The following is a 23,029-nucleotide window of genomic DNA, read 5'->3' on the forward strand; positions in this document are numbered from 1 at the left end:
TCAAACAATTGAAACATTCTAAATACCACATTGAGAGAGACAAAATATGTAAGTGAACCATGCGTCCCCATTACACACTGGAAATAATATATCTATAAATGCCAAACATACAGGGTTGATTACAGCAGCAGATTTGTGAAGTTAGCCATAGCCTTCTTTAAACCTTAGAGAGGATCAGTGACATGATAGCTAAATAAAGACAATCCAGAATCTCAATATAAAGTTCTAGATAACATAACTCTACAAAAAGAAAAGTGAACGTGTTCTAGGTTCTTCTTGTGAGGAATTAATGAAAGAAGTTAAGAGAGACCAGCTATAAAATGTATCTCTGATAATGTTGCCTCTAACTACTTTGCAATGTTTTGCTAGTTTGTTTATAGGCGCTGTCTTCCAAACTTAATCATGCCAGTTTTGCATAGTTAACAATTGATCACTTCTCCACAAAACTGCAATCTCCATCTGGGCTGCTATCAAGAAATTGATTATTAATGATTTAAACAAAACATTGGCTTTTGTAGACAGTCTTTAGCCAGTGGAATTCTTCTTGCAAATCATATTATTGCTTATTGTACAGTGGTTAAAAAAAGCATAGTAAGCAATAAATTGACAATTGCAAAGCATGACCCATTCCCTGCTGGAAATTCCATAGGGCCATTTGAAGACCTTCACATCACTTCCTAGCCCTAAGACAGTGCACCATTGCCTTGATTTTGAGTAAACTATTTGTTTGCACACCACAATAAATCGAACTATGGCTTCCTAGGATTACATGAACATAGAGGCTCCCAGAGAGGAGCTTGCAGCCACTTTGATCTTCTTAGCTGAGTGCGGCATGGCAGTAAAGCCAAGGTTTTACTTAGTGTGTCATCTAAATCTGCCGTTGGGGTTAAGCTCTTTCTTCCTTAACCACAAACAGTGGCCAATTTACATGTGATTGTTTTAAAGGAAAAAAGCTTGCTGTTTTATTTTAAAGAGGGGACATTCATATGACACACCAGCTGCAGTCTCAGAAGATACATTAAATCCTATATGACAATGGTGGTGCTTCTCTTAAGATGGTGTTTTGTCATCTGTGCTTTTCCTGGTTATAGTAAAATGCTTAATTTAATTTGCATTGCCTCATCAGTGATGCCTGTTTAGTTTATTACTTGATTCCTTAAGACTGTAGTACTATACACATTTACTTGGGAGTAAATCCCATTGAACTCAACAGGGTCTTCTTCTGAGCAGACCTTTATATGATCACACTGTTAACTAACCCATTAATGTTTTAGCCCTAATGTGACTTGTACAGTTAAATTTAATGTCTTATGAAATTTATTAGATTTCACAATGTGAATTATTTTTACTAAGTGAAACTCACAACTTATGTTCTCTGTTTTATCACTCTGCATAACAAAACAGATTTAAAGAGTAAGTATTTATTTTTGGCCTTGTTTCAAATGCATTACATAGGATAAATAAATAGCACGGGGGATTGTGGCCTGAGGAGAGGGAGGTTGGCCGAGGAAAAATCCCAAGGGCCAGATGGAAAGAACTTGAGGGATACTTTCTGCCCCCAGATTTTCCACCCCTTGGCTATTGCATGTTGAAAGCAGAGATCATATTGAAATGTACGACTCCATATGCCACTTTTAATATTGGCTGAAGTATTCCTACGGAAAGCAATAAAGTTAAACTATGAAAATGACATATATCAGAGTATGCCTAGATTTTAAAAGAGACAGGATAATTATATAGCCTGTACAGTGTAAGATAAGAGTTATCAAGATAGATAGATAAATAGATAGGTGATAGATGTCGTGTTGTACCGCATGGTGTGTTGTGTGTGTAAAGGAAGTACACTTTCTTAAAAACTGCTGAATCTTGAACATGGTTAGGAATGACAGAGGAATGAATAGTATAATCGCCTTAAGAATAAATCCTGGTGTATTTTCCTTAGACTACACAGACTAATCAATAGATGGATTGTTAGGTCAGCAGTAACACACTGAGATAATCTGGTTTTATCAGCTCTGTAACACAAATGCAGCATCTTTTCTTAAATTTACCTGGAAATAAGCTCCATTGAAAACATCATTCGCTTTAATGTTTAGGTATCTCAGGTATCCATTTCCAAGAGTGAGAGGTAATATTTAAAACTCTTTCAGAACTCTCACTAAAGGATATTTTATCATAACTTGAGTTGCATACAGTATGTCAGAAGCAAATAAAATCAAGTCAGGAGCCAGATTTTATTCTGCCATGTGGTGCATTCAAATCGTCTTCTTAATATTGTCACCAATCACGAGGTGAAAAACTGCAACAAATATCCCTTTGGGGGCTGTCGTGGCTGATGTGTTCTTGGTGGGAGACCATGTGTGACACTCTCCATTTCCTTTCCATGTGACTCACCAAAGGAGACAAGCAGAATGTGCAAAGACAGCTCGAATCCAGATGGCCTTACCAGCTGGCAAACCAGCAAGCACTCCTGCCCACAATCTCTATGAAGAACTTGGCGACAGCACCATGTAAGTCCTCGGTGATGTTTGCGGTTTAATACTAGCAATTCAAAGTATAATTCTGATGCTTCAGAGATTACAGTTGACATTGCTGCGTAAATTCAAGAACAGGGAAGGATTAACAAGCCATTCATGGTGTCTTAAACGTCAAGGTTATGATCTATGATGGGGAAATGTTTTAAGCCTGGGGGCCACATTCCGACATGATCAACCTTCCAGACAGCCAAATATCAGTGGTGTGGAGAGCCTAAGGCAAAAATGGCCAAACCAACAGATGTAACCCTTACCTTTGTACAGTGCTTTTTGTTTCTAGAAAAATAGGTGCCAGTCCTCACCATGACATTGTTACTGTAAATATCACACTTTTTAACAACAACAACAAAGTGATGCTGGTACTGTGTACCCTCGAGTGCCCCCTGAATGAAAGAAAAAGCACTGCTTTTGTATAATAGGCAACAGGCTATCCATGTAAAAGAAAGGTTTCTGTGTTCTCCACCCAAGCAAACGAGCTGTTATCACAATTTGGTAACACATCACAGAACAGGATCAATTAAACACATGATATTATATATGAAAATGTAGTTTATAAATATTTAAACAAGAATTAAATGTGGCCTAGGGAAGGTCCTAAGGGTGCATAGAGATCCACAGAGGGCCACATTCAGTCCCTGAAGCTGAGGTTGTGAAATGGCTTGGTCAATTCAGCATTGATCGTTTCTGGAATGCATTTGAGGCCCAAGGGTAACCTGATTAGACTGTCAACTGTGGTAAGAGATGCTATTACATCAAACAATGCACATTTTTGCCCTTGTTATTCTGGTAAGTCTTATAATCTAGTCCATGTAAACATCTTTATGGTGCCTATACACACACACACACACACACACACACATAGGAAGAGTGTTTTCGTTTGCTCGTTTTTAAATACAAGGCAATTATGGGAAGGATAAGTTTGCTCAGTGTTACTGATGCCAGTTGCATCCAGGGAAAATGTATCTCAAATAGCATAATATAATTTTCTCCATTGCATTTTAAAAACAACAACAGTTTGACAACAGTATATCATTTCAGAAATAGTTTACAACTTTTAAATGCTGGGCATGATCCAGCATTCATTATCACCAATAGAGAGTTGGCTGTAGAAGCCTCCATGTGTGGGCATACCTGGGCAGCAAGCCATGCCTTGGCAATATCATTTTTTTGTTACTATACCTTTTTCATGATCTGCAGCTTATTGGGTCTGGGCTACCCCTTCTGCGCAGGTTATTCCTGCTTAGAGCATGTGGGCAAAGCCAAGCTATGGTGGGAAGATTGCCCAGGCAGATCCTGTGCCAAGAAGGGGTTGTTGCACCAGTTTCTAGGAATCACCACACCCTCAGACAATTGGAAAGGGGGAGATTGATAGCCCATGAGCTTTGTGGGTCCTAGCATTTCTCACTGGTCACTATATACCGAGTGATGTACCAGTTTATCTGACTTTCAGATATCAGCAAGAGTCAAGGGTTGGTTGTCAAGCCCCAGGGAAGTTGCCAGCCTAGGATAGAAAGAGGGGTGTGTGGTCAGAGCCAGGTCAAGGGAGCTCAGGATCTGAGGGAGCAGAGCCAGTGATGTCATCAGAGTGGAGACAAAACAAGTTAAATCTGGAGGAAGCAAGTATGGCACAGCACCAGGATTCTGTACTGCTGCTTTCACTGACACACTACTCACACTATGAACCTGGTTCTGACACCAGGGTTTTATGGCGTAGAGTCAATCCACCATGGAGGATTGTAAATGATGGAAGTGATATTCAAGCAGGCTGATATTTCAACCAGAAGATTGCATTCTTGACATACAAAACTTGAAACGTCTAGCTTGCCCAGGAATTAGTGCACGGGTGATGCTGGAGGTAATCTTCCGTTATTTAGGATGTGGCCGGATGAGTCCATGGCCCTATAAGGGATGTGATGCCGTCCACCTGTACCACAGCATGGGAAGCTCTCTCCTTCTAATGGGTTGTGATTGTAGCCATATACATCAGCACTTCCTGACCTCGGGATAGTGCTCAACAAAAAATTAAAGGAAAGTGTGTGGTCACCAGGTTTAGGGTCTGTGTACATTTATGAATAGCGCATGTGAATAAATTAATCTGATTGTTGTTCTTTTTCAAGAGAGTGTGTGTATGTGTTTTATTAACTTCTGCATTCAAGTGGAAATTGTGAAGAAACGTTATCATCACTATACTGTCACTTGACAAGAGAACATCGTTACTTATGACATTTCATAACATTTAAGCCTGTTTAGTCCTTATAATAATAATTTATTATTTATACTCCTCCCATCTGGCTGGGTTTCCCCAGCCACTCTGGGCAGCTTAAACATTATTGAGTGCAAAATCCCAGTAATGAGAGAGGGAGAGTTTCAAGAGGGAGGACGAGGTTGTCACAGGGGGTGAGGAATATGGTATGCATGTACAGAAGTTCTAATGTCCAGATATAGATTGGATAGAGCTCAAAATCCAGCCCAGCACTCTATGCAGCACTGGGAGCCAATTATGAAGATGGCAGTGGGATGAGGCTGTTTTTAGAAATAGGACTTACTTCAGAAAACCTGCTGTGCCCAGAGAAGTTACTGAGAGACTTTGTGGATTAAGAACACCTTGCTTTGCTTAATTGTGCTGTATTTAAACCTCATCGGTGAAATTGTTTTTGTGTAAAACAATAACTTGTATCACTTCAATAAGTTCTTCAACACGAAATTGAAGTTCCAGTGCTTCTGTGATCTCTCCAAATTTAAGTGATAGGTGCTCTGAAGAGGACATCTGCTTCTAATTGCTTTTCTGATTTCCCCCGTATCATTCATTCTACTTGTTTTCTCTTGTTTTCTCATTGTTGGCTTTGGATTTACTCATAATATACACAACTATATACATGAACTAACATTTCATTTCATTTCATTTCATTTCATGTCTCATTTCTTCCTTTTCCTCTGTCTTTGGACACATAGGCATCAGTAAGTAAACTCAAATCATTGTGGGTTAAATTGTAGCAGATGGGGAAAGTAGTTGATATTTGTTACTGAGCATTGCAATTATTTCCTAGTAATGTAGTATCTGGAAGACATTTATTTCTAAATCATTCAATGTACTACGTTCCAAAGGGAAGTAGGACTAAGGAACTGAAAGCACTGTCATTGCACTGTGTGTGAAGACCAGTCATTTCTGGTGAGTAGGTTCTATCCCCTTCAGCTTGTTGGCACCTCTAAAATTTAGAGGCTGCAACCTGAAAACATGCATTTACTGGAAGGCTCATTAACGCCAATGGGACTGATCGCTGTTAAGCAGCTTAAGCTTTGCAATCATCAAATCACCAAAGTGTAGCCTTTTCATTTCACTGTCTGCAGTTAGGCTAAGCCAAAATGGATTTGAGTTATAGGGAGCGCAGAGCATAGCCTGCCAACCACTGCTCCTGCAAGCGCCTTGTTAGTGAAGTGAGCAGAGCTTGCACAGGAGTATCGCTTAGTGGGTTGACTCATTTAAATACAATTTCCATTTGCTCTTGCAAGCAGACCACATGGCACAACTGCCATGGGGATGCCGCTGAGAAGTGACTCATCCCACACTAACCCCGTAATCTTACAACTACTCACCATATCAATAGAGCAATAGATTCCTGATCCCACTAGGAATATGGAGCATAGGCACAGCATGTTACCATAAATCCATACGGTGAGTACTTACAGATGTTTCAGATAGAACAGGGATTAACAGCTGTTTTGGTGACCATAAGGACTGTTCTAGCCCATTTGGAACACTAACATCCCAGTCCAGACCCTTATGTTTGCAATAATGTACAACCGAGTTCTTATTCATATAGGTGCCCCTATGCATATCGACTCAAGGGGCAGCTCTCAACATGAAGCTGTCTCCTCCATTCAGATGAATGGTAAAGCCCTTTCTGTGGCTGAGTCCCTGGTTACTTCAGGTCTCTGAAGCCAAAAGAAATCACTAGACTGGGAACTTCCCTCACAATCCACTGTCCTGTCATTTTTATTTCTTTGATCCCCACTTATTATAAGCAAGGACCTAGACACCATGTGCACTCCTTGAGACCGATCTCATACACAATGCCTCTTTGTCATGGCTTTTGAGCTTCCGGGAGAAAATTCAGATTTATACAAAGCATTAGCTTCTGCAAGGCATTTGCTTAAATTAAGAAGTTCAAAGTTTACCTTATTTGCCTTCCCTTTGTAAGAGAAGTGAACCACTTCCCTTAGTAAATAAATAAATGTCTTGTGTTTGTAGCTTAATTACATATAGATTAATTACATGTAGCTCTAGATTCTTATATATCCTTAGAAAGCTTTAGATGTCCCTGCTTTTTGTTCACAGCATTCAGATTATATTTTCTCATTCAAATCAATGTCCATGCATGCTTCCTTACCTGTGATTATTTTCTTTCTTTCAAGTCTTTTTCTTCTCTACCATTTTCAACAAAGCAGGGGAAAAAAGTCAGTCTTCGAAGAAGGGGACCGTCAGAGGGCTATAAGCAGCTTTGCCTCTCGTGCTATTGAGGCCCACAAGCAATCTAATATCAATGGAACACTGAACAATAACTTCCCCAAATCTGCAAGTAACGTTACACTTTTGTCTGATGAGAACCCATTGACAACTCAGAACCCTCTGTACATGGAGGGTGCGATCCAGGGTTCTGCTTATTCTGGGGTCCTGCCAGAAAGAAAAGATTTTCTGTCCCCCTTTTCTCCCAGACGGTTGGAGAACCATCAGGCGTGGACTCTACCAACTCGTCTTCCCAGAAGACACCTTTCTGATGCTTTGAGTAGGGCAGTCATTATGGACCCAGTTCAGTGGGAGCAGGAGAGAATCAGGGCAGAGAAGGAAAAGGCAGGGATTCAGCACCGCAGAGCCGACGTTGGCAGCCCAGTCTTCAAAAAGATCATTGGCACAAAGATATCAGTCAGAGAGAAAGCAAGGCAGTTTGAACAGCAGGCCCTGCAGGAAATGAAACAAGTGAGATCCCGAGATATGAAAAGTTTGCGTTCACCGACACATAGCAGCTGCACTCAGGATGGAGAGAGCTCACTTGAGTTGTCTACCGAAAGCCTCCTTCCATCTCCTGTCCATCTCTCGCCTTCTTTTTCCTCCCTCAGTCCTCACTCTGAGGTGGTTGAACTCGACACGTCTACTATACCTTCTGTGATCATCACTCACCATGACACTCCCGAACATTTGTCCCCTCCACCAACTTACAAGCCCATTCCTCCTTCCTTTAGGATCAAAATTCCAGCTCGCCAAAATCTTTTACCCTGTCGACCTACAGTGGAAGCATTGGAAATCATTCCTGATCCACCCAAAACCCCTCCTCCGCCGCCGCCACCTCCGTCTCCCCTTCCACCACCACCAACTCCTCCTCTGTTGCCACTTCCATTTCCTTCCCCTCCCCCCAGCCTTTCCTTATCGTCTTCTTCATCTACTCTAAGCACTCAGCTCCTCTCCCCTGCAAAACACACCAAGGCACCCTCCAAACAAGAAGTGGTGTCACCTCAGGCCTGCATCCCTGACTTACCTGACCCTCCTCGCCGGGAGCTGAAGGGGATTCTTAAAAACATCCAGAACTTAGCAGATATTGAAAAATCTGTGGCCAATATGTATAGTCAAATAGACAAAAACCACATATTACCTAAGCACATCGCCAAGCTGAGGCCAGTTGCGACGCCAGAACCACCAAGTACACAAACGGTGACTGAGGCTGAGCACAGCCAGCAGAATGGAAACTTAAGCTGCATAGTGGAGGAACTTGAAAAAAGATTCCCATCGCAGTCCACTGCATTATGACAACTCTGTGTATGTTGTCTGGTACCATTGCAAACCTGTCGCCCAGGACCCCCATGTATTCCAGATCCACAGAACTGCTTTGTCATCATCACTGAGAGTTTCTCTTCTCTTTCCCCCCCCTTTTCTTCCTGACTTTGCAAACCTGCAAATCCGTGATAACACCTTTCTTCAGCTGGTCCAGATGATTTAATTTTATGATGCTTATTTCCCTATGGGAGTGCTGTCCTTATCTACTTTTTTCAAAAAGTACTGCTTTTATTTCTTAGGAGGAGGAGGAGGCATTCCAGAACTAAAATCAGTGGACTGGAAGCACATGTTAGCTCAGATGCAATGCTAAATGGGGATGTTTTTGTTTATTGGGGGGGGGGCATCCTTCCATCAAAAACGTTTGTATCAACAAGCAAAGCAACTACCCTGCAGTGCAAAGAGGGGTTGTGGTGTCTTACTGCTTTCACGTTAAAATGTTCACCAGGGGAGAGGTCTTAACTTTTCACTGTAAGATGTTGGATGTCACTGGAAAGCAAGAGATAGCAAGCAAAACAGACTCAGCAAAAAAAGGGGGGGAGAGGAAAGCTGAAGTTATTACAATAACGTATCATCTTGTTCTGTAGATTGGAGAGGATGGCAGGCTTGTAGTGTTGATAAAGGTTTTCTGATTTGTCGTTCCACCTTCTCTTCCTTCTTTCTGTAATCCACAGTATGCCTTTCATTACTTTTTCATACACTGACACTGCATATTCTAAGACTTCGTGTTTGTAATTTATTTTGTGTAAAAAGCATTTTTATAAAAAAGAAAGAAAATATTCCTATTAAAACAGAGTTTTCCCCATTCTGCATGCTACATTGCTCAGCATATTTCTTTCAGAAAGTCCCCCCCTCCCAATTTCATCAAATCTAATAAAGTAATTTGAATTGTTATTACAAAAAGAGGGATTTATAAGTATGCGGGTTTTTTTGGTGGGGTAGAGTTTGCAGGCATTTGGCTTGAAGTACTCCAAATGAAACCTATTTATTAAATGATAATTTTATTAAATTGGGTAGCTGGCTCTCTGAATACATGACAAGCTAGAAGAAAAGGAAAGGCTAAAGGCCAAAGTAGATGGAGAAGCTGGAGCTATATAAGCAAATACCTGCCATTCTGTGGACCAGGGACCAGGGAATTATTTGGATCAGGGGAATAGCACTGGGGAGACGGAGATTGAACATTTCCCCTCAAAACTGCTTTTAGCCACAGAGTGGGGGGAAGAGAAGTGTCTATGCTGCACCAGACTAGCAGGGGAAAGTGGACTTCAGAAGCGGTTTTTCATAAAATGCAAAGGTCTGTCAACCTAAGCCAGGTGTAAAATAGTGATTGGCAGCGGAAGGGGGCAATGCTGTTAAAACTAAGGAACAAGGTATCTCTGATCATGTTCACAGACCATGGGATTTGTTTTCAGTATCAAGATTGAGCTCACAGGCCTGCCATACACAAAATCCACTTGGTTTCCCCCCTCAGCATTCTGTGTGGTGTAGTGGTTAAGAGCGGTAGTCTCGTAATCTGGGGAACCGGGTTCGTGTCTCCGCTCCTCCACATGCAGCTTCTGGGTGACCTTGGGCTAGTCACACTTCTCTGAAGTCTCTCAGCCCCACTCACCTCACAGAGTGTTTGTTGTGGGGGGGGAAGGAAAGGAGAATGTTAGCCGCTTTGAGACTCCTTCGGGTAGTGAAAAGCGGGATATCAAATCCAAACTCTTCTTCTCTTCTTCTCTTCTTCATTTCAGTAGCCTAGTTTTTTTAGAAGAAAGAAGAGAGGGAGCAATTTTTTTTATTGCAAGTATTGAACAATTAGTGAGTCAGAAACCCTTGGTTATCTACTGAAACTCTCCCAATGTCCTACCTTCTGTCCATCTAGGGCGTAGGGAACAAGGTGACTTCCATCAGAGAAAGCATTGATTCCCCTCTTCAACACCATAGCAAAAGAGTATCACTCTGGATATTCTTTCCATGAAAGAAAATGACAGTGGGTGATTTGATCACAGATCTTCGCTGTTGTACCCTGGTTAGGATGTGAGTTCAACTCATCACATCTTTCCTCTTGCCCCTTCAAATCAGAATAATTATATTAAAACTAATATTTAAGAGAAATGTGTTAATGAACAGTGTCAAAAGAAAGCGTGTATTTGGAGTGAACTTTGAAAGCTTAAAGCCAGTTTGTTGGGCTAATATTATCAGTCATGCACAGACAAGTAATTACAAGGGTACTTTAGTTAAAGGTCTAAAAATATGCTGCTTTTTTTTCACCGTCTGGCTTTTTCTCCAGTGGCTCTTGGGACAAGTATGGATGGCTCAATCAAAAATTGCTGAAGGTAGATTCTGTTTTGTCCCGGAGCCAAGTGCTGCAAACTTCATCACTTGAGTTCTGCTGACACATTAGAAAATGCTTTGTGCTTAATAAAGTCTCCTATTCAAGGTGGAGTTTATTTCAGGTCCAGCGTATGTCATCAGTAGCAATAATAGCCAGCTATGTAGTGAGTACAGTAATCAATTCATTTTCTTTTATTGCTGCAACAGAAGTTTAACATTTTTGAGCACTCTTGAGTATAGCACATCTTCAGGAATGGCAGAAACTCCAGAAATAAGAGGTTTCTAAATCTGTAAGTTTCAATTTGCTTCATTCCGTTATTTCAGAATGGCACTGCAATTGAACGAAATGCTACAATGCTGTATAACTAGCTAAATTTTCAAGCCTTATAAATATACTGTAACGTGCTGCTATACAGTGTTAGAGTTCCTTTAGTAATGGAAAGTTCAGGGCAGCCTTTAAAGCAGGGGTGAGAAACTTGTGGCCCACCAGAAGACACATAAAAGCATAAGAGCTCTGCTGGACCAGACCAAAGGCCCATTTAGTCCAGCATCCCATTCCCACAGTAGTCAACCAGATGTGTAGGGGAAGCCACCAAGCAGGGCATGAGTAGGGCAGAACTCTCCCCACTTACGTTGCCCATCAACTGGTATTGCTAGTTCCACCACCCTCCTAAAACTTTTGGTTAGAGGGAGTGGCCCAGGAGAGGGCATTATCTGTGGCATCCCTTAAGTTGTGGGACTCCATCCCCATAGAGATGCGTCTGACAACTTCATTATACAGTGGTACCTCGGTTTTCGAACATAATCCGTTCCAGAAGACCGTTTGACTTCCGAAACATTCGAAAACTGAGGCACAAAGGGCGGACTGCAAATTCAATAGAGAAATTTTTTTTTGGGGGGGACAACTCAGCGGAAGCTGTTTGATTTCGGCATTTGAAAACCAAAGTGTTCAACTTCTGAGACGTTCGAAAACCAAGGTACCACTGTACAGTTTTTGGCAAATGCTGGAGACTCACCTCTTTACTCTGTCATAACCCACCCTGGGACCTTAGGGTGAAGGGTGGGGAATATATTAAAATAGTGATCATGATATACTGCAGGGGATTGCTGTCAGATTCTAATTCACGTCACCCTCCTGCTAGTCATTAGCCAGGGAGGAACTGTTTCCAGGAGCATCTGTAGGGCTACGGGTTTCCCATTCCTGCTGGGAAATTATCATGTTGCTGTATATCAGGGGTAGGGAACCTGGGGCCCTACAGATGTTATTGGACTACAACTCCCATAATTCCTGATCGTTGTCCATGACAGCTGGGGCTGATGAGAGTTGGGAGCTCAACATCATTCACAGGTTCCTCACCTTGGCTGTGTACAAATTAACCTGTTATTAAGGGCGTGCAGCAGCAAACACACAGGCAGAGTTCCTCCCATAGTCAAGTCCTTGTGCATAATTTAAAGCAAAAATCAAAATAATCTTCTTTGTTTTTACTTTTCATGTTAGACCAGACATTTTTTTCAGCCCTTGTGAAAATGTGTGGATTACAGGTACCTGTCTGTGAGCAAGTAAGCCTCATGAAGTTCCAGCAGGCTTAATGTTGTCGTTTAGTCTGTCCTGACTCTTCGTGACCCCATGGACCAGAGCACGCCAGGCTTACTCCAAGGCAAATGGATATAGGATTGCAGCCTCAATTACTGTCATTCAGGTTAAACCTGAAGATGGAGCCTTACATCATGTTGGGATCCTTAAAAACAGTTTCCATGTGCTATAACATGTGTAGTATGTTTAGATTCCATTACACTTCCTACTTTGAATAAAGCTAGTCATGTGGGTTTGAAGGGCTGGTATGGGCAGACCAGAGAGGGCAACGCAAAATCTATTACTAAAGAACTTATTTTTCAAAGCACTAAATTATTCAGAACCAAATGACCATTGCCTTTCAAAATTAGTTTCTAGTGGATCTCATCAAGAGGATAATGAATCTCTAATCATGTGTGACCTTCCATATGCAAGTGGGTCAGCCAATACACAAGAAGCCTGTTTACAAAGGTTTTTTTTAGTTCAGACAGACATAGTTTAGAATAATCTCCCGGGTGAAATGAACACTGTCATTCTAAAGAACGCTTTTCAGGGCCATAAATTGTGTCTTTTCCCCAACATAAATTATCATTTTGTTTGGGGTGGGATGCCTTTTGCCCATGTTTCAGGTAGACCCATAACCACCCCACTTCTTTTCAGGTGGACATAATTAAGGCCAGATAGACACCATAAGTTTAAAGCAATGTGATCCCATGAACAGTCATGAGTTTTCCCCAAGAATTCTGGGAACAGTCATTTGTTTTGGGTGATGAGAGTTGTTAGGAGACCCCTATTTTCCTCCCAGAGTTATGGTTAGAACTCTAAGCACTCTAAAAAACAACAACAGCTGACAGAATTCTTCAGATGAATACCTGGTGCTTGCTTTAAATGTATTGTGTGGATGTGGCTTCTGGCAGGCCTACTTTCCTTTTCCACTTGTTTTGAAATCATCCTGCTTTTTTCCTTCCCCATACTTCCTGTTTTAGCATTTCAGGCCATTTGTGAAGGGCAAATGTATGAACTTTTTCGGTGCCTCCAATGTCTTTCAAAACAGGAGTAAAAGAAATTGCACCATGAGAAGATCTCCTACTGCATATATCTGCAGTATGTAACATAAAGTGTCTGAAGCCATTGAGAGGACCAGTGTCCTCTGTGCTAGATATCTTGTTAGAAGTTGACCATTTTTAGCCTTGAGTGCCATGCACACCTGAAGTTTTGGCGTTTTGAGGCCACTTGAAAATTCAATCCGGTTGACACTGCTCCGAGTTGCAAACCATTTTTGAAGCACTGTTTGATCAGAGACCATAGAGGGACTCTGAAAAACTATATTCTGTTTACAGCAAGGATAGAATGGAACTGATTAAAGAGAAACAAGTGATCCTTCCATGAGCTATTTGAAAAGAGCCTGTGTATTTATCATTTACAGAGATAGGCAGTATCTTTGAAGCTTTAAATAGTAAAACCTTTATCTCAGGAGCCAAAAGTTGCAAGAAAGCATGTTCTAATTCTACATTCTGTTTACTGCCTTTGATTTTGATCTATCTTTTGGGTTTCATACAAGATAATAACTAAAATATGTTTAGAGTAAGGCAAATACACGTAGGAATCTATCCATCTGGTAACTGGAGTTGTCCAATTGTAACTCCTTTAAATCTGTATCAGCAAAAAATTGCAGGACAGTATGCAAACAATTGTACAAATTACGTTTCTTGTATCCAGAAGTGGTGTATATGTATGACAAGTGTTCTGCCATCTGCTGCTGTTTGGACATGATTATATATCATTATTTGTTCTTTGAGATTTAAGAGATTTTTGCTCAGCTACTAGTATTAATTGAATAGTAATCCAGAAATGTTGACAGTTTGCAAGCGAGAGGTCTATGGTTTTCCTTCAAGCCACTAGAATTACCATGTAGCTTTCACATTTAGCCAAAACCATAAATGCATTTTCAAATTTTTTCATCTTCGTAACCATAATGATTAGAAATGTGCCTTTTAAAAAAGAAAGAAAGAAAGAAAGAACACCAAAGTTGTCAGGAATTCAAATTCTCTAAAAGATCATAGGTTGCACATACTGAGTGCAACTTAAGAGACTCGTAAACTGTGGTGGCGGGATTTCTAGTAATGACTGCATGTGTATGAGAAATATTACAGTATGTATATTGATTCTTCTCCAGTTTTCCTTTAATACACAGGGCAATAGCATGGCAACCATTGCCAAAACAGTGATTATACATTTTGAGATCTGTTTTATAAAAATAAGAGAGAGAGAGAGAGAAGTATTATTTTGGTTTTATTATGAACAGTTTGCAGGTTATTACATAACTATTATGTAATGTTTTGTTATGAACAGTTTTATTTGACACTATATCATTCCGTGCATATCAGTTCCCCGGCCCCTGATGTTGCTCAACTCCAGCTTCAATCAGGACCAGCCAGCCTGCTCAGTGATCAGGGATGATGAGAATTGTAGTCCAACTACAATTGTAGTCCAACTACAGGTTCCCCATGCCTGAATTAAAGCAATAGTGTTGCTTATCTTGCTTGCAACATGATATTTTACCTTGGATCACAGAAGCGTGTGCTCAGAGACGATTAGCTTCTTCCTTCTAGTGGCAGCTCTTTAAAAAGTCCTCTGAAGTTTGAACCATCCAGAACATGATCATTGAGGCTTGGGAAGCTGCTACCTGGCCAGCAGAAGAAGTATTATTGCCAGCCTCTATGTAAATATAGAAGTGCTTTTGAGAATTGCCACTTGGGATCTGAGCCATCTTGGTTTGGGAGACTGTGGGCGGAGTTGCTACCTTGTGCCTTAAAACCCTGACCACAACCTTTCTTCTGCAAAGTTGCATTCACAGGGAATAACAGTAAGGACAAGGAAGTGGGTGGCAAGGTCTTTTCTGCCCACTCAGTACTCCTCACATCTTGGGTTTCAGGTCCATATTGCCATTGTGAGCATATACGGTACCTGCAACCTTAACTGGTGGGTTTTGCTCTTCAACTTTCGTCCTTCCTGTGCCACTTTGCTGAGAAGAAGCAGACAGCCAGAGTTTTAACCATGAGGCAGCAATGAAACATGCAATACAAAATAATAAAGCAATACTGCTTAGGTAGACTTTGAAAAGTCATTGATAATCCTAGTGATAAATCTCCATTTTAGATGTTCATTACTTTCCTATCAAATGGACTACAGCAATAATTTACCTCTGATAATCCAATACACAAGCTGAATGCTAATAGAAAAGCTTTGCAGAGGGTAATATTAAAAATTAAATGTGATCCTCCAGTCTCTTCTTTATTTTCCCCCTAGGTGTAATTAAATTGTTTCCCTCATCTGCTGTCTCTCTACTAGTTTAGCCTTAATATAATTGTGAGCGTGTCTGCTTCAAGATAAAAAAAAATGTAAGTCCTAAACAGAACATGAAGAGATCAGTCTAGAGGAACTTAAGTGCTCTTAAAGCTGACTAAAACCAGTTGTCCATAAACATGCAATTAAACGCCTAATCTGGCAATCAATGCACAGTTACTGGGGGGCTGAGTCCCCTTGAATTTAGTGGGATATAAGTCTTGAGAAAATATTAAGTCTTCAAAACTGCACCCTGGAAATGTATGCTGTCCCTTTGGCAGCTATATCAAGCATACAACACAGGAGCTGGAGCACTTGCCCATTTCACCTTCCGCACTTTGCCTGCCACGTCCACTCTGCAGCACATTTTGAATCTGGCTTTCTACAATGGGAAGCATGGGGTGGAACAAAGGTATCAGAGAAAACGGGTAGGGGAAGCCACAGCTACTTGCATCCCAATCGGTAAATCCAATTGTGTTTGTTCCCAAGTAACTGTGTATGGGATTGTCGTCTGCCTACCAAGTCATTTAAAGATTCTGTCTGCATACACACCAAACATTTAAAGCACATCCCCCACACTAAAGAATCCTAGGAAATGTAGTGTGCCCCTCACATAGTTACAGTTTACTGCAACCCTTAACAAACTACAGTTCCCCATTTAGTGGTTTGCAATGTTTCCCTTCTATTGATGGAAGGTGGAATGGGGAAGAAAAGGAAAAGGCAGAGCCAATCTGCCACTCCTGCCACCACAAGGTCAAGTTCCTTGCACCTCACTCCCTCCACAGTAACCCACTGTGTTGGGAAGCCAGGAGAGTGATGGTGTCCCACCTGTGCCACCTCAGCAGCCGCTACTCACCTGTAGCTCCACCATCCAAACTCCCAAGCCGCTTTGAAATTTCTCCTAGTTGGATCCAGCTTGAAATAGATCCATTGAAATCAATGGGGCCTAATTTAGTCATGACTAACTTGTAGAGACATTAATATGCCCAGTCTAAGCAAGCTAAATTTGGGTTCAACCCTCCATTTGCATTAATGTTTTCAACACTGCAATACATCAGGTGCTACCAGGAAACTTATTTCTGAGGTGCAGCAGATCCTATTTTTCAGTATGTTCCATTCCAACCACAGTTCCATCTGAACTACAGATTTGATGGAGGACCTTTCTAGATGTGTCCTGACCTTCTGAAGTGACTTTATGGAAGGTTCCAAGGGCAGTAGATACAAGGGGAAGGCTTTTGAAGATCTGACATGTGGCCAGCAGCTTTTAGCTACAAATAGATGTTCCACCTTTGCTTCTATGGATTCCTAGGAGGGAGGGAGGGTGAGTTACACATATCTAGGATTAGAATATGGTACACAGCCTATGGCAAATGAACCTTGCTTTCCTTGGTCAATTTTGGGCTCTCATTTTTATTATTCTGTTGGCAGTAAAAATCAAACGAAACCCACAGTAATCCTGTACTTAAGATATTTATGGCCTATTCTCTTACTGTTGCCATCATTATCTGTTTCTTTGTATCTTGATCATTATTTTCAATGCCCCTATGTTAATGCCTTTAATGCCCTTTATAAACAAAGGTGAAACAAACAAAAAAATGATAGCCTCCCATAGTAGTGGGCCAAATTAAGTCTCAAGGACCTTCTAGACTTAAGCACAGCAAGGAAAAGTCCTCATAAGGATACAACATAATCTATATACCATGTTGTCTGTTTTAGGGTAGTTCCACAGAATTCAGTGGGATGTACTGTGAGGCCCATAATGTTCTATTTCAAAGTCCTTACATTTTGAAGAAAATGGGATTGGTAAAATGCATATTTATGTTTACAACTTGAACAGCTGGATTAATGTCCTGTTTTTCTTGTGCTTAATTTCAGGCGTGGATATGCACAGCAAGAGGTAAGACACACCCTATATTTTAGTAAGAAGTTACCATTTACATTTCTTTTCTTCAGCATAGCTTGGATAATTTTTGCATTTTATATTATTTAACTCACTGAACACAACATTTAAACTGCATTATCAATGAGAGTTGAGGATCTGCAGAGCTGCAAGTGGAGTCCACTCAGGGATTTCCAAATACAGCACACCTGGCATCTCCTCGGTACCTGTTTTGTGAAAAGCCTTTCCAAATTCTGTAATTATATTTCAAAAAAAGTAATTTTTGCATGAATGCTTGCCTAGTGTCTGAGCATTAGAAGTTGGAGTGTTTCATGAATAGGGCCTGCACAAGGCATTCTGAATAAGAATATATGAAACCCTATCTCCCATTTGTTGTTCAAAACCCAGTTGGACTGGCAGTTGTGAGATAAATGGGCTCAGGGAGCTAGAACCAGAACTTGCCAGAACAGTGTGCCGGCACCTCTCAGCTGGGTCCCGGAAGTGGGAGCAGAGACCTAACTAGCCTCAGCAAAGTCCCCATGCACCTCTGGCTCACAAGGAGACCCTCCTGAGAGCACAAAGATGAAATCCCTTACAAACTCCAGAGAGGGTGTCCTCATGAGCTGGATGTGCAGCGGAGCTTTACTGAGGCTCTTCAGCTAACAGCTGGTGTATGGGAAATCCAGTTGGGGGGGCAGGGGACTCGTTATCCTCTCTGCACCTCAGCTGAGCAAGCTCCCATGCCGCTCCAGCTCATGTGAGCCAGAGTGGCATGGGCAGGGGGCTTGTTAAGTTCAGCTGAGGCATGGAAGGCGCCCTTCACCTCAGCTGAGCAGCCTCAACGAACCTCTGGCTGGTGAGGAGACCCTCTTTGGGTTCAGGGGTGGGTTTTCTAAGGGAGGTTCATTCTGGAACCTTTTTCGCTAGAAAAAAAGCACTGGCTAGAACTGCTACAATAAACATTTTGTACTTGAGAACAGATTTCCCAGATCAAAATACACATTTAACTTCAGTTACTATATAAATATAGGTGACACCTAAGTATGTTAATTGTAACTTTTCCCTCCAGAAATAACTCTTCACTTGAGTTTTGAAGAGGAAGTCTGTAAATTATACATGTGGCCCTGTCTGATCTTTGACCACAATAAAGATTGGTTGATTGCTTGATTGTTACATGTGGTCACTCTTCAAAACTAACACAAGACAGGTGTTTCAGACTCGGGAATTTGTTCAGAATAAGTATAAATGTCTTGGAAGAAGATGACAATATTGACAACTGTGGGAACCAGTTCCCTAGAGGCCAAGGACATCTGTGGCCTGTTTGGACCTTTGCCAAATCACAGGGCAGCAAAGCTCAATTTAACAAATGTGGCTTTGCCCTTTTGCCTTGAGAAAATCCACCATTAGAGTAGAACTAAATTAGCTCTGAGCAACATTTTGGCCATTAGTGCCATAAGCAAAACTACTGTTGTTGTGCCGGTTTAAAGGTTACCTCGTAACCCTTCAACCTCAAAATAAATTACTTGCATTTTCTGTTATATCTTTCTCATCAACCTGTTTCTGTTTCCAATTTTCTTTGTCAGCAACAGCAATTGCTGAGGCCGTCCCTTCTCAGACCAGAGGTACAATTTTCTCACTTTCTTCTAGAACTTTGGGAGCACTCGTATAGAATACCTTCTGACACACATTTATACATTTGGCGCTTCCTTATCATTAACACTGGAGGAGAAAACAGGTTTTTTAAAATCTGTTTTTCAATGTATTTATGCTGACAAGTTATTTGGCAATACTGTGATGTTTTCATGCACCTGAGCCTGCCAATTTCAGTTGTGTGATTTTAAAGTTGACATATTTCTATAGCTTCTCTGCTGTTACTCAAACTGTCCCAAGTTCCTTTTTGTCCCAAATAACACAATTAACTGCAGTGTTATAAAGCTATACTCAAGGAGCTGAATGATAATTACAAAAACCCTTTATGCTCTAATAATCTTAAGAACTTCCATTAACTTCATTAGCAGCATGAATGATACCCTCAGTTCTTTGTAAAGTATGTTGATAAGTGATTGTGTATCAGTTATGAAATGCAAGACTTGGTTTAGAGTTTCAGGCCATAGTTTCATCCTCCACGTGAGGAAAGCCAGAATTATATCTTGCATGAGGCAAGTGAAGAACGTATAAAAGCAGAAGGAAGAAGGCAGCCCTTGATCTAGTAGTGATTTGCAGAAGATTGGCAAGGATTTTTTACTCTCAATTATTTAACAGTGGGAAAAACATAATGCCTCTCTCACTGCTGGAATAAATATATCCTGGGGATGAACCAGGAGGAAGAATTTTTTGTGTAGAAGGACTCTTGAATTCTAGTACTCAAAAAAACTTTCTGGCTTAAAATTCTTTAATTTTACATTTATGTCTTTTGCACCAAATTTTTGCTGGTGGAACTTGAGGTTCTAGTAAAAACGACGACATAGATCCTGCAAGCTTGAAGTTTGCACATCTCAACATACATGCGCTAATGATTCTCACATGCTTGATCCTTCTTGGGCTTTCAAAAGGACCATGTCTTAGAAGCAAATGGTGCATGCATCATATGTATTTAGGCCAACTCAACAATCCATATGGTGTCAGATTTGCACATTTTCAAGGCTTGATCCTGGGCTCCCCACCCATGAAAAATAAGTTATTACAGCACACGCCCAACTGCTTTTAAACAAAATGAGCCAGGAGACCAGCCATAGATATTGCCCAGCAGAGCACATTGTAACAACTCATGGCTATTATAGTGAAGCAATATGGATGTGATTCAGGAGATATTAATGTCTTGAGCTATATCAGCCTCTCTATTTTCCCTTTTCGGTATGTCCTTTGGTAATCCATGATGAATGCTTGTTGTTCTTGCTGCAATGTAAGCTGTGCATGATTGACCATAACATCCCTCCAAGCAAGTTTGATAGAGAGTTTTGTCTCTGCCTCCCCATATTTAATGTCTCCAACTGTTAAAATTTGTTTCAAAGAAAAACAGTCTACTTTGCACTACTTTTATAAGTTTAGTTTCCAAGCAAATTGAAATATGTCTACTTAGCTAAGGAGTGGGGGACCGGTGACCACCTTACCCCTCCAGATGTTGTTGGACTCAAACCCTCATTAGCCCCAGCCAGCATCATCGATGGTCAGGGAGTTACAGTCCCAACAACTTCTGACTGCAGATTCTCTTACCCCTGTCTTAGATGCATGTAAAATAATTGCAGTGACTATTCATTACTAACTACCGGTGTTAGGATATTTATCATCATAATTTAAAATAAACACTACAGTGAATAGGCACTGTGTTTTGCATAGATCTAAGCTTTAGCATACTCATCACCATTGCATTTCTTGCATTTCATTTCTCTCAGACCTCACTGCTAACTCCCCCCCCCCGCCCTCTTTACACTCCTACCAGAGAACACAGGAGAACACTTTGTGCAACTATTGAAGTGCACTCTGGTTCAGACAAATGCATGTATTCATGACTTACAATGGTTTATCCAAGTACAGTATAGTGAATAAAAATAAAGAAATTGTGCAATAATTATTTAACAACTGTATGGTAATTATGTAATTTATATCATAGGAATAAGAGTACTGAGAATGAATTCTCTCTCTCTCTCTGGCTCAGGAGTATGTTTTTAGCAATGATATAAAACGAAGTTGGGGGCAGGAAAGCAAAACCTGACATTTATTTATTTTAGAAATACGATACCACATTCAGGATAATCCCATCATGTCAGAGAAAATAGTTTGTAAAGAAAGCACAATAACAAAATATTGTTCTTTCAGCTTTAGTCCCCATCTGTCAACTGGATCCTCTTGAAAGCTGAAATAGACGTAGGCATATTCCAAAAATGCATCTGAAGTTCCCATTGCCCTTGCCTCAGCCCCACTGCTGGCTGAGAATTCTGAAGAGCACCACAGAAGAACTTTTTTATGTCTCCCACATCTGAGCACTGGCACTAGAGGGAGAAAAACCCCGGGGATTATTATTTGTATTATTATTCCAGTGCCAAAGGTTGAGGATAAAAAAAGGACCCAGCAACTTTTATCTTTTTGTCTGTGCTCATACCCATCTCACACGTGAACTCAGGGCTCTTTAAGATCTATGGGTTTGTGTATTCCTACTGAGCTTTCTTTTTTCTCTCTCTCTTTTTCTTGGTATTGTGACAAACAGGAACTTTCTATGGAATCTGGAATTGATCCTGGCCAAGAGTACTATGGGCAAGATTACTACAGTTATGAACATGGGTATTATTCATTCTGCATTTTCTATACTACTTCACAACTTTACATGCCAACCAGAGCAAGGATCAAAAGGACTGCTTTAGGCATGGCCAAGCAGTTTTTACACTAGATTTCTTTGAACAGCAGGGCCCAGTACCATATCACAAACTGTGAAAGTCCCTTTGAATTAGAAATCAGTTTGCTCGTTCCCTCGGGCAGATGCAGCCCACCCATGACGGCCTCAAGAGGTTGAAGTGCAAGAGGCTGTGCTCTGTCTGCCTCACCACTTCCACTGCTGAGTGGGGGGGGCCTTCAGTGTGTGGCATTGCCATCTATCTTCCTCACTCCCGGGAGGAGAAGCCGAGTGAGGGGCAACACTTTGAGGAGCATCCTGTCTTCCACTGAGTTTGGTGAGAGCGAGGGCACAGTGGCTAAGGAAGTGGGCTGTGGTGCAGTGCACCGCGGCAGGCCAGGAGGCAGCAATTCCTGTTTGCTGCAGGCGGCAAGACGGGACAGGCCGTCCCTGCCCTTGGGCATGCCACATGTGATTGTATTGTTGTGCCTTTCTGTTGTGTCTGTTAATCTTGTAAAACTGCACTATTTGTAGCGGCTTCCAAGGACAGGGCCAAGTACAGCATACAATAGTATTCTAGTCTCCTGTTGTGACAAGAGATGGGGGAGAAATTTGATTCAGTTCACTTTTAAAGTCAAACCAACCCAAGCTGCATTTTCCAAAACAATACGCCTGGCTGAAACACAACAATTCTTTGAAATCTGCACTTCTCTGAATTTTGAAATGTCGTTCTCTGGCTAATTAGTGTGTTCAGAAATGCATATGCAAGGTAAAGTGTGCATAAAGATGCATATATTGGTGCAGATAATGTAGAAAAACACATTATATTAGTGGAAATTGCTTCGCAAAATGTATATTAGGCAAGATTGCATACAACAATGTGTATATTAGGAGTAAAAACAAAATAATAATAATAATAATAATAATAAATCATTCCAGTAGCACCTTAGAGACCAACTAAGTTTGTTCTTGGTATGAGCTTTTGTGTGCATGCACACTTCTTCAGATACACTGAAACAGAAGTCACCAGACCCTTATATATAGTGAGAGAGTGGGGAGGGGTATTACTCAGAAGGGTGGTGGGAATGGGTGATTGGCTGATAGGTGTGGAAAACCTGTTGACAACTGTTAACGACTGCAATTGGTCTTACAGGAAAAGCAAGGGGTGAGATGGCTAAAGATAGCTTTGTCATGTATAATGAGAGAAGAATCCAATGTCTTTGTTCAG

At 41.1% G+C, this 23,029-nt stretch overlaps 1 protein-coding gene across 12 annotated transcripts in view; it reads left to right on the plus strand.

Moving 5' to 3' along the window:
- PCDH15 (protocadherin related 15) overlaps positions 1-23,029 on the plus strand; it is a 441,732-nt gene that overhangs the window by 411,417 nt on the left and 7,286 nt on the right. For 10 of the 12 annotated variants that reach the window (XM_033149148.1, XM_033149157.1, XM_033149158.1 and 7 more), the window contains 5 exons: positions 1,405-1,413; positions 2,400-2,510; positions 17,471-17,492; positions 19,058-19,096; positions 21,679-21,752. In XM_033149148.1, the coding sequence (XP_033005039.1) occupies positions 1,405-1,413; positions 2,400-2,510; positions 17,471-17,492; positions 19,058-19,096; positions 21,679-21,752 (255 nt within the window). Of the gene's footprint in view, positions 1-1,404; positions 1,414-2,399; positions 2,511-17,470; positions 17,493-19,057; positions 19,097-21,678; positions 21,953-23,029 lie in introns of those variants that run through there. The other 2 variants (XM_033149159.1, XM_033149155.1) reach the window with 2 other exon arrangements.

Source organism: Lacerta agilis, chromosome 5, assembly GCF_009819535.1.
Source record: "Lacerta agilis isolate rLacAgi1 chromosome 5, rLacAgi1.pri, whole genome shotgun sequence".
Lineage (NCBI taxonomy): Eukaryota > Metazoa > Chordata > Lepidosauria > Squamata > Lacertidae > Lacerta > Lacerta agilis.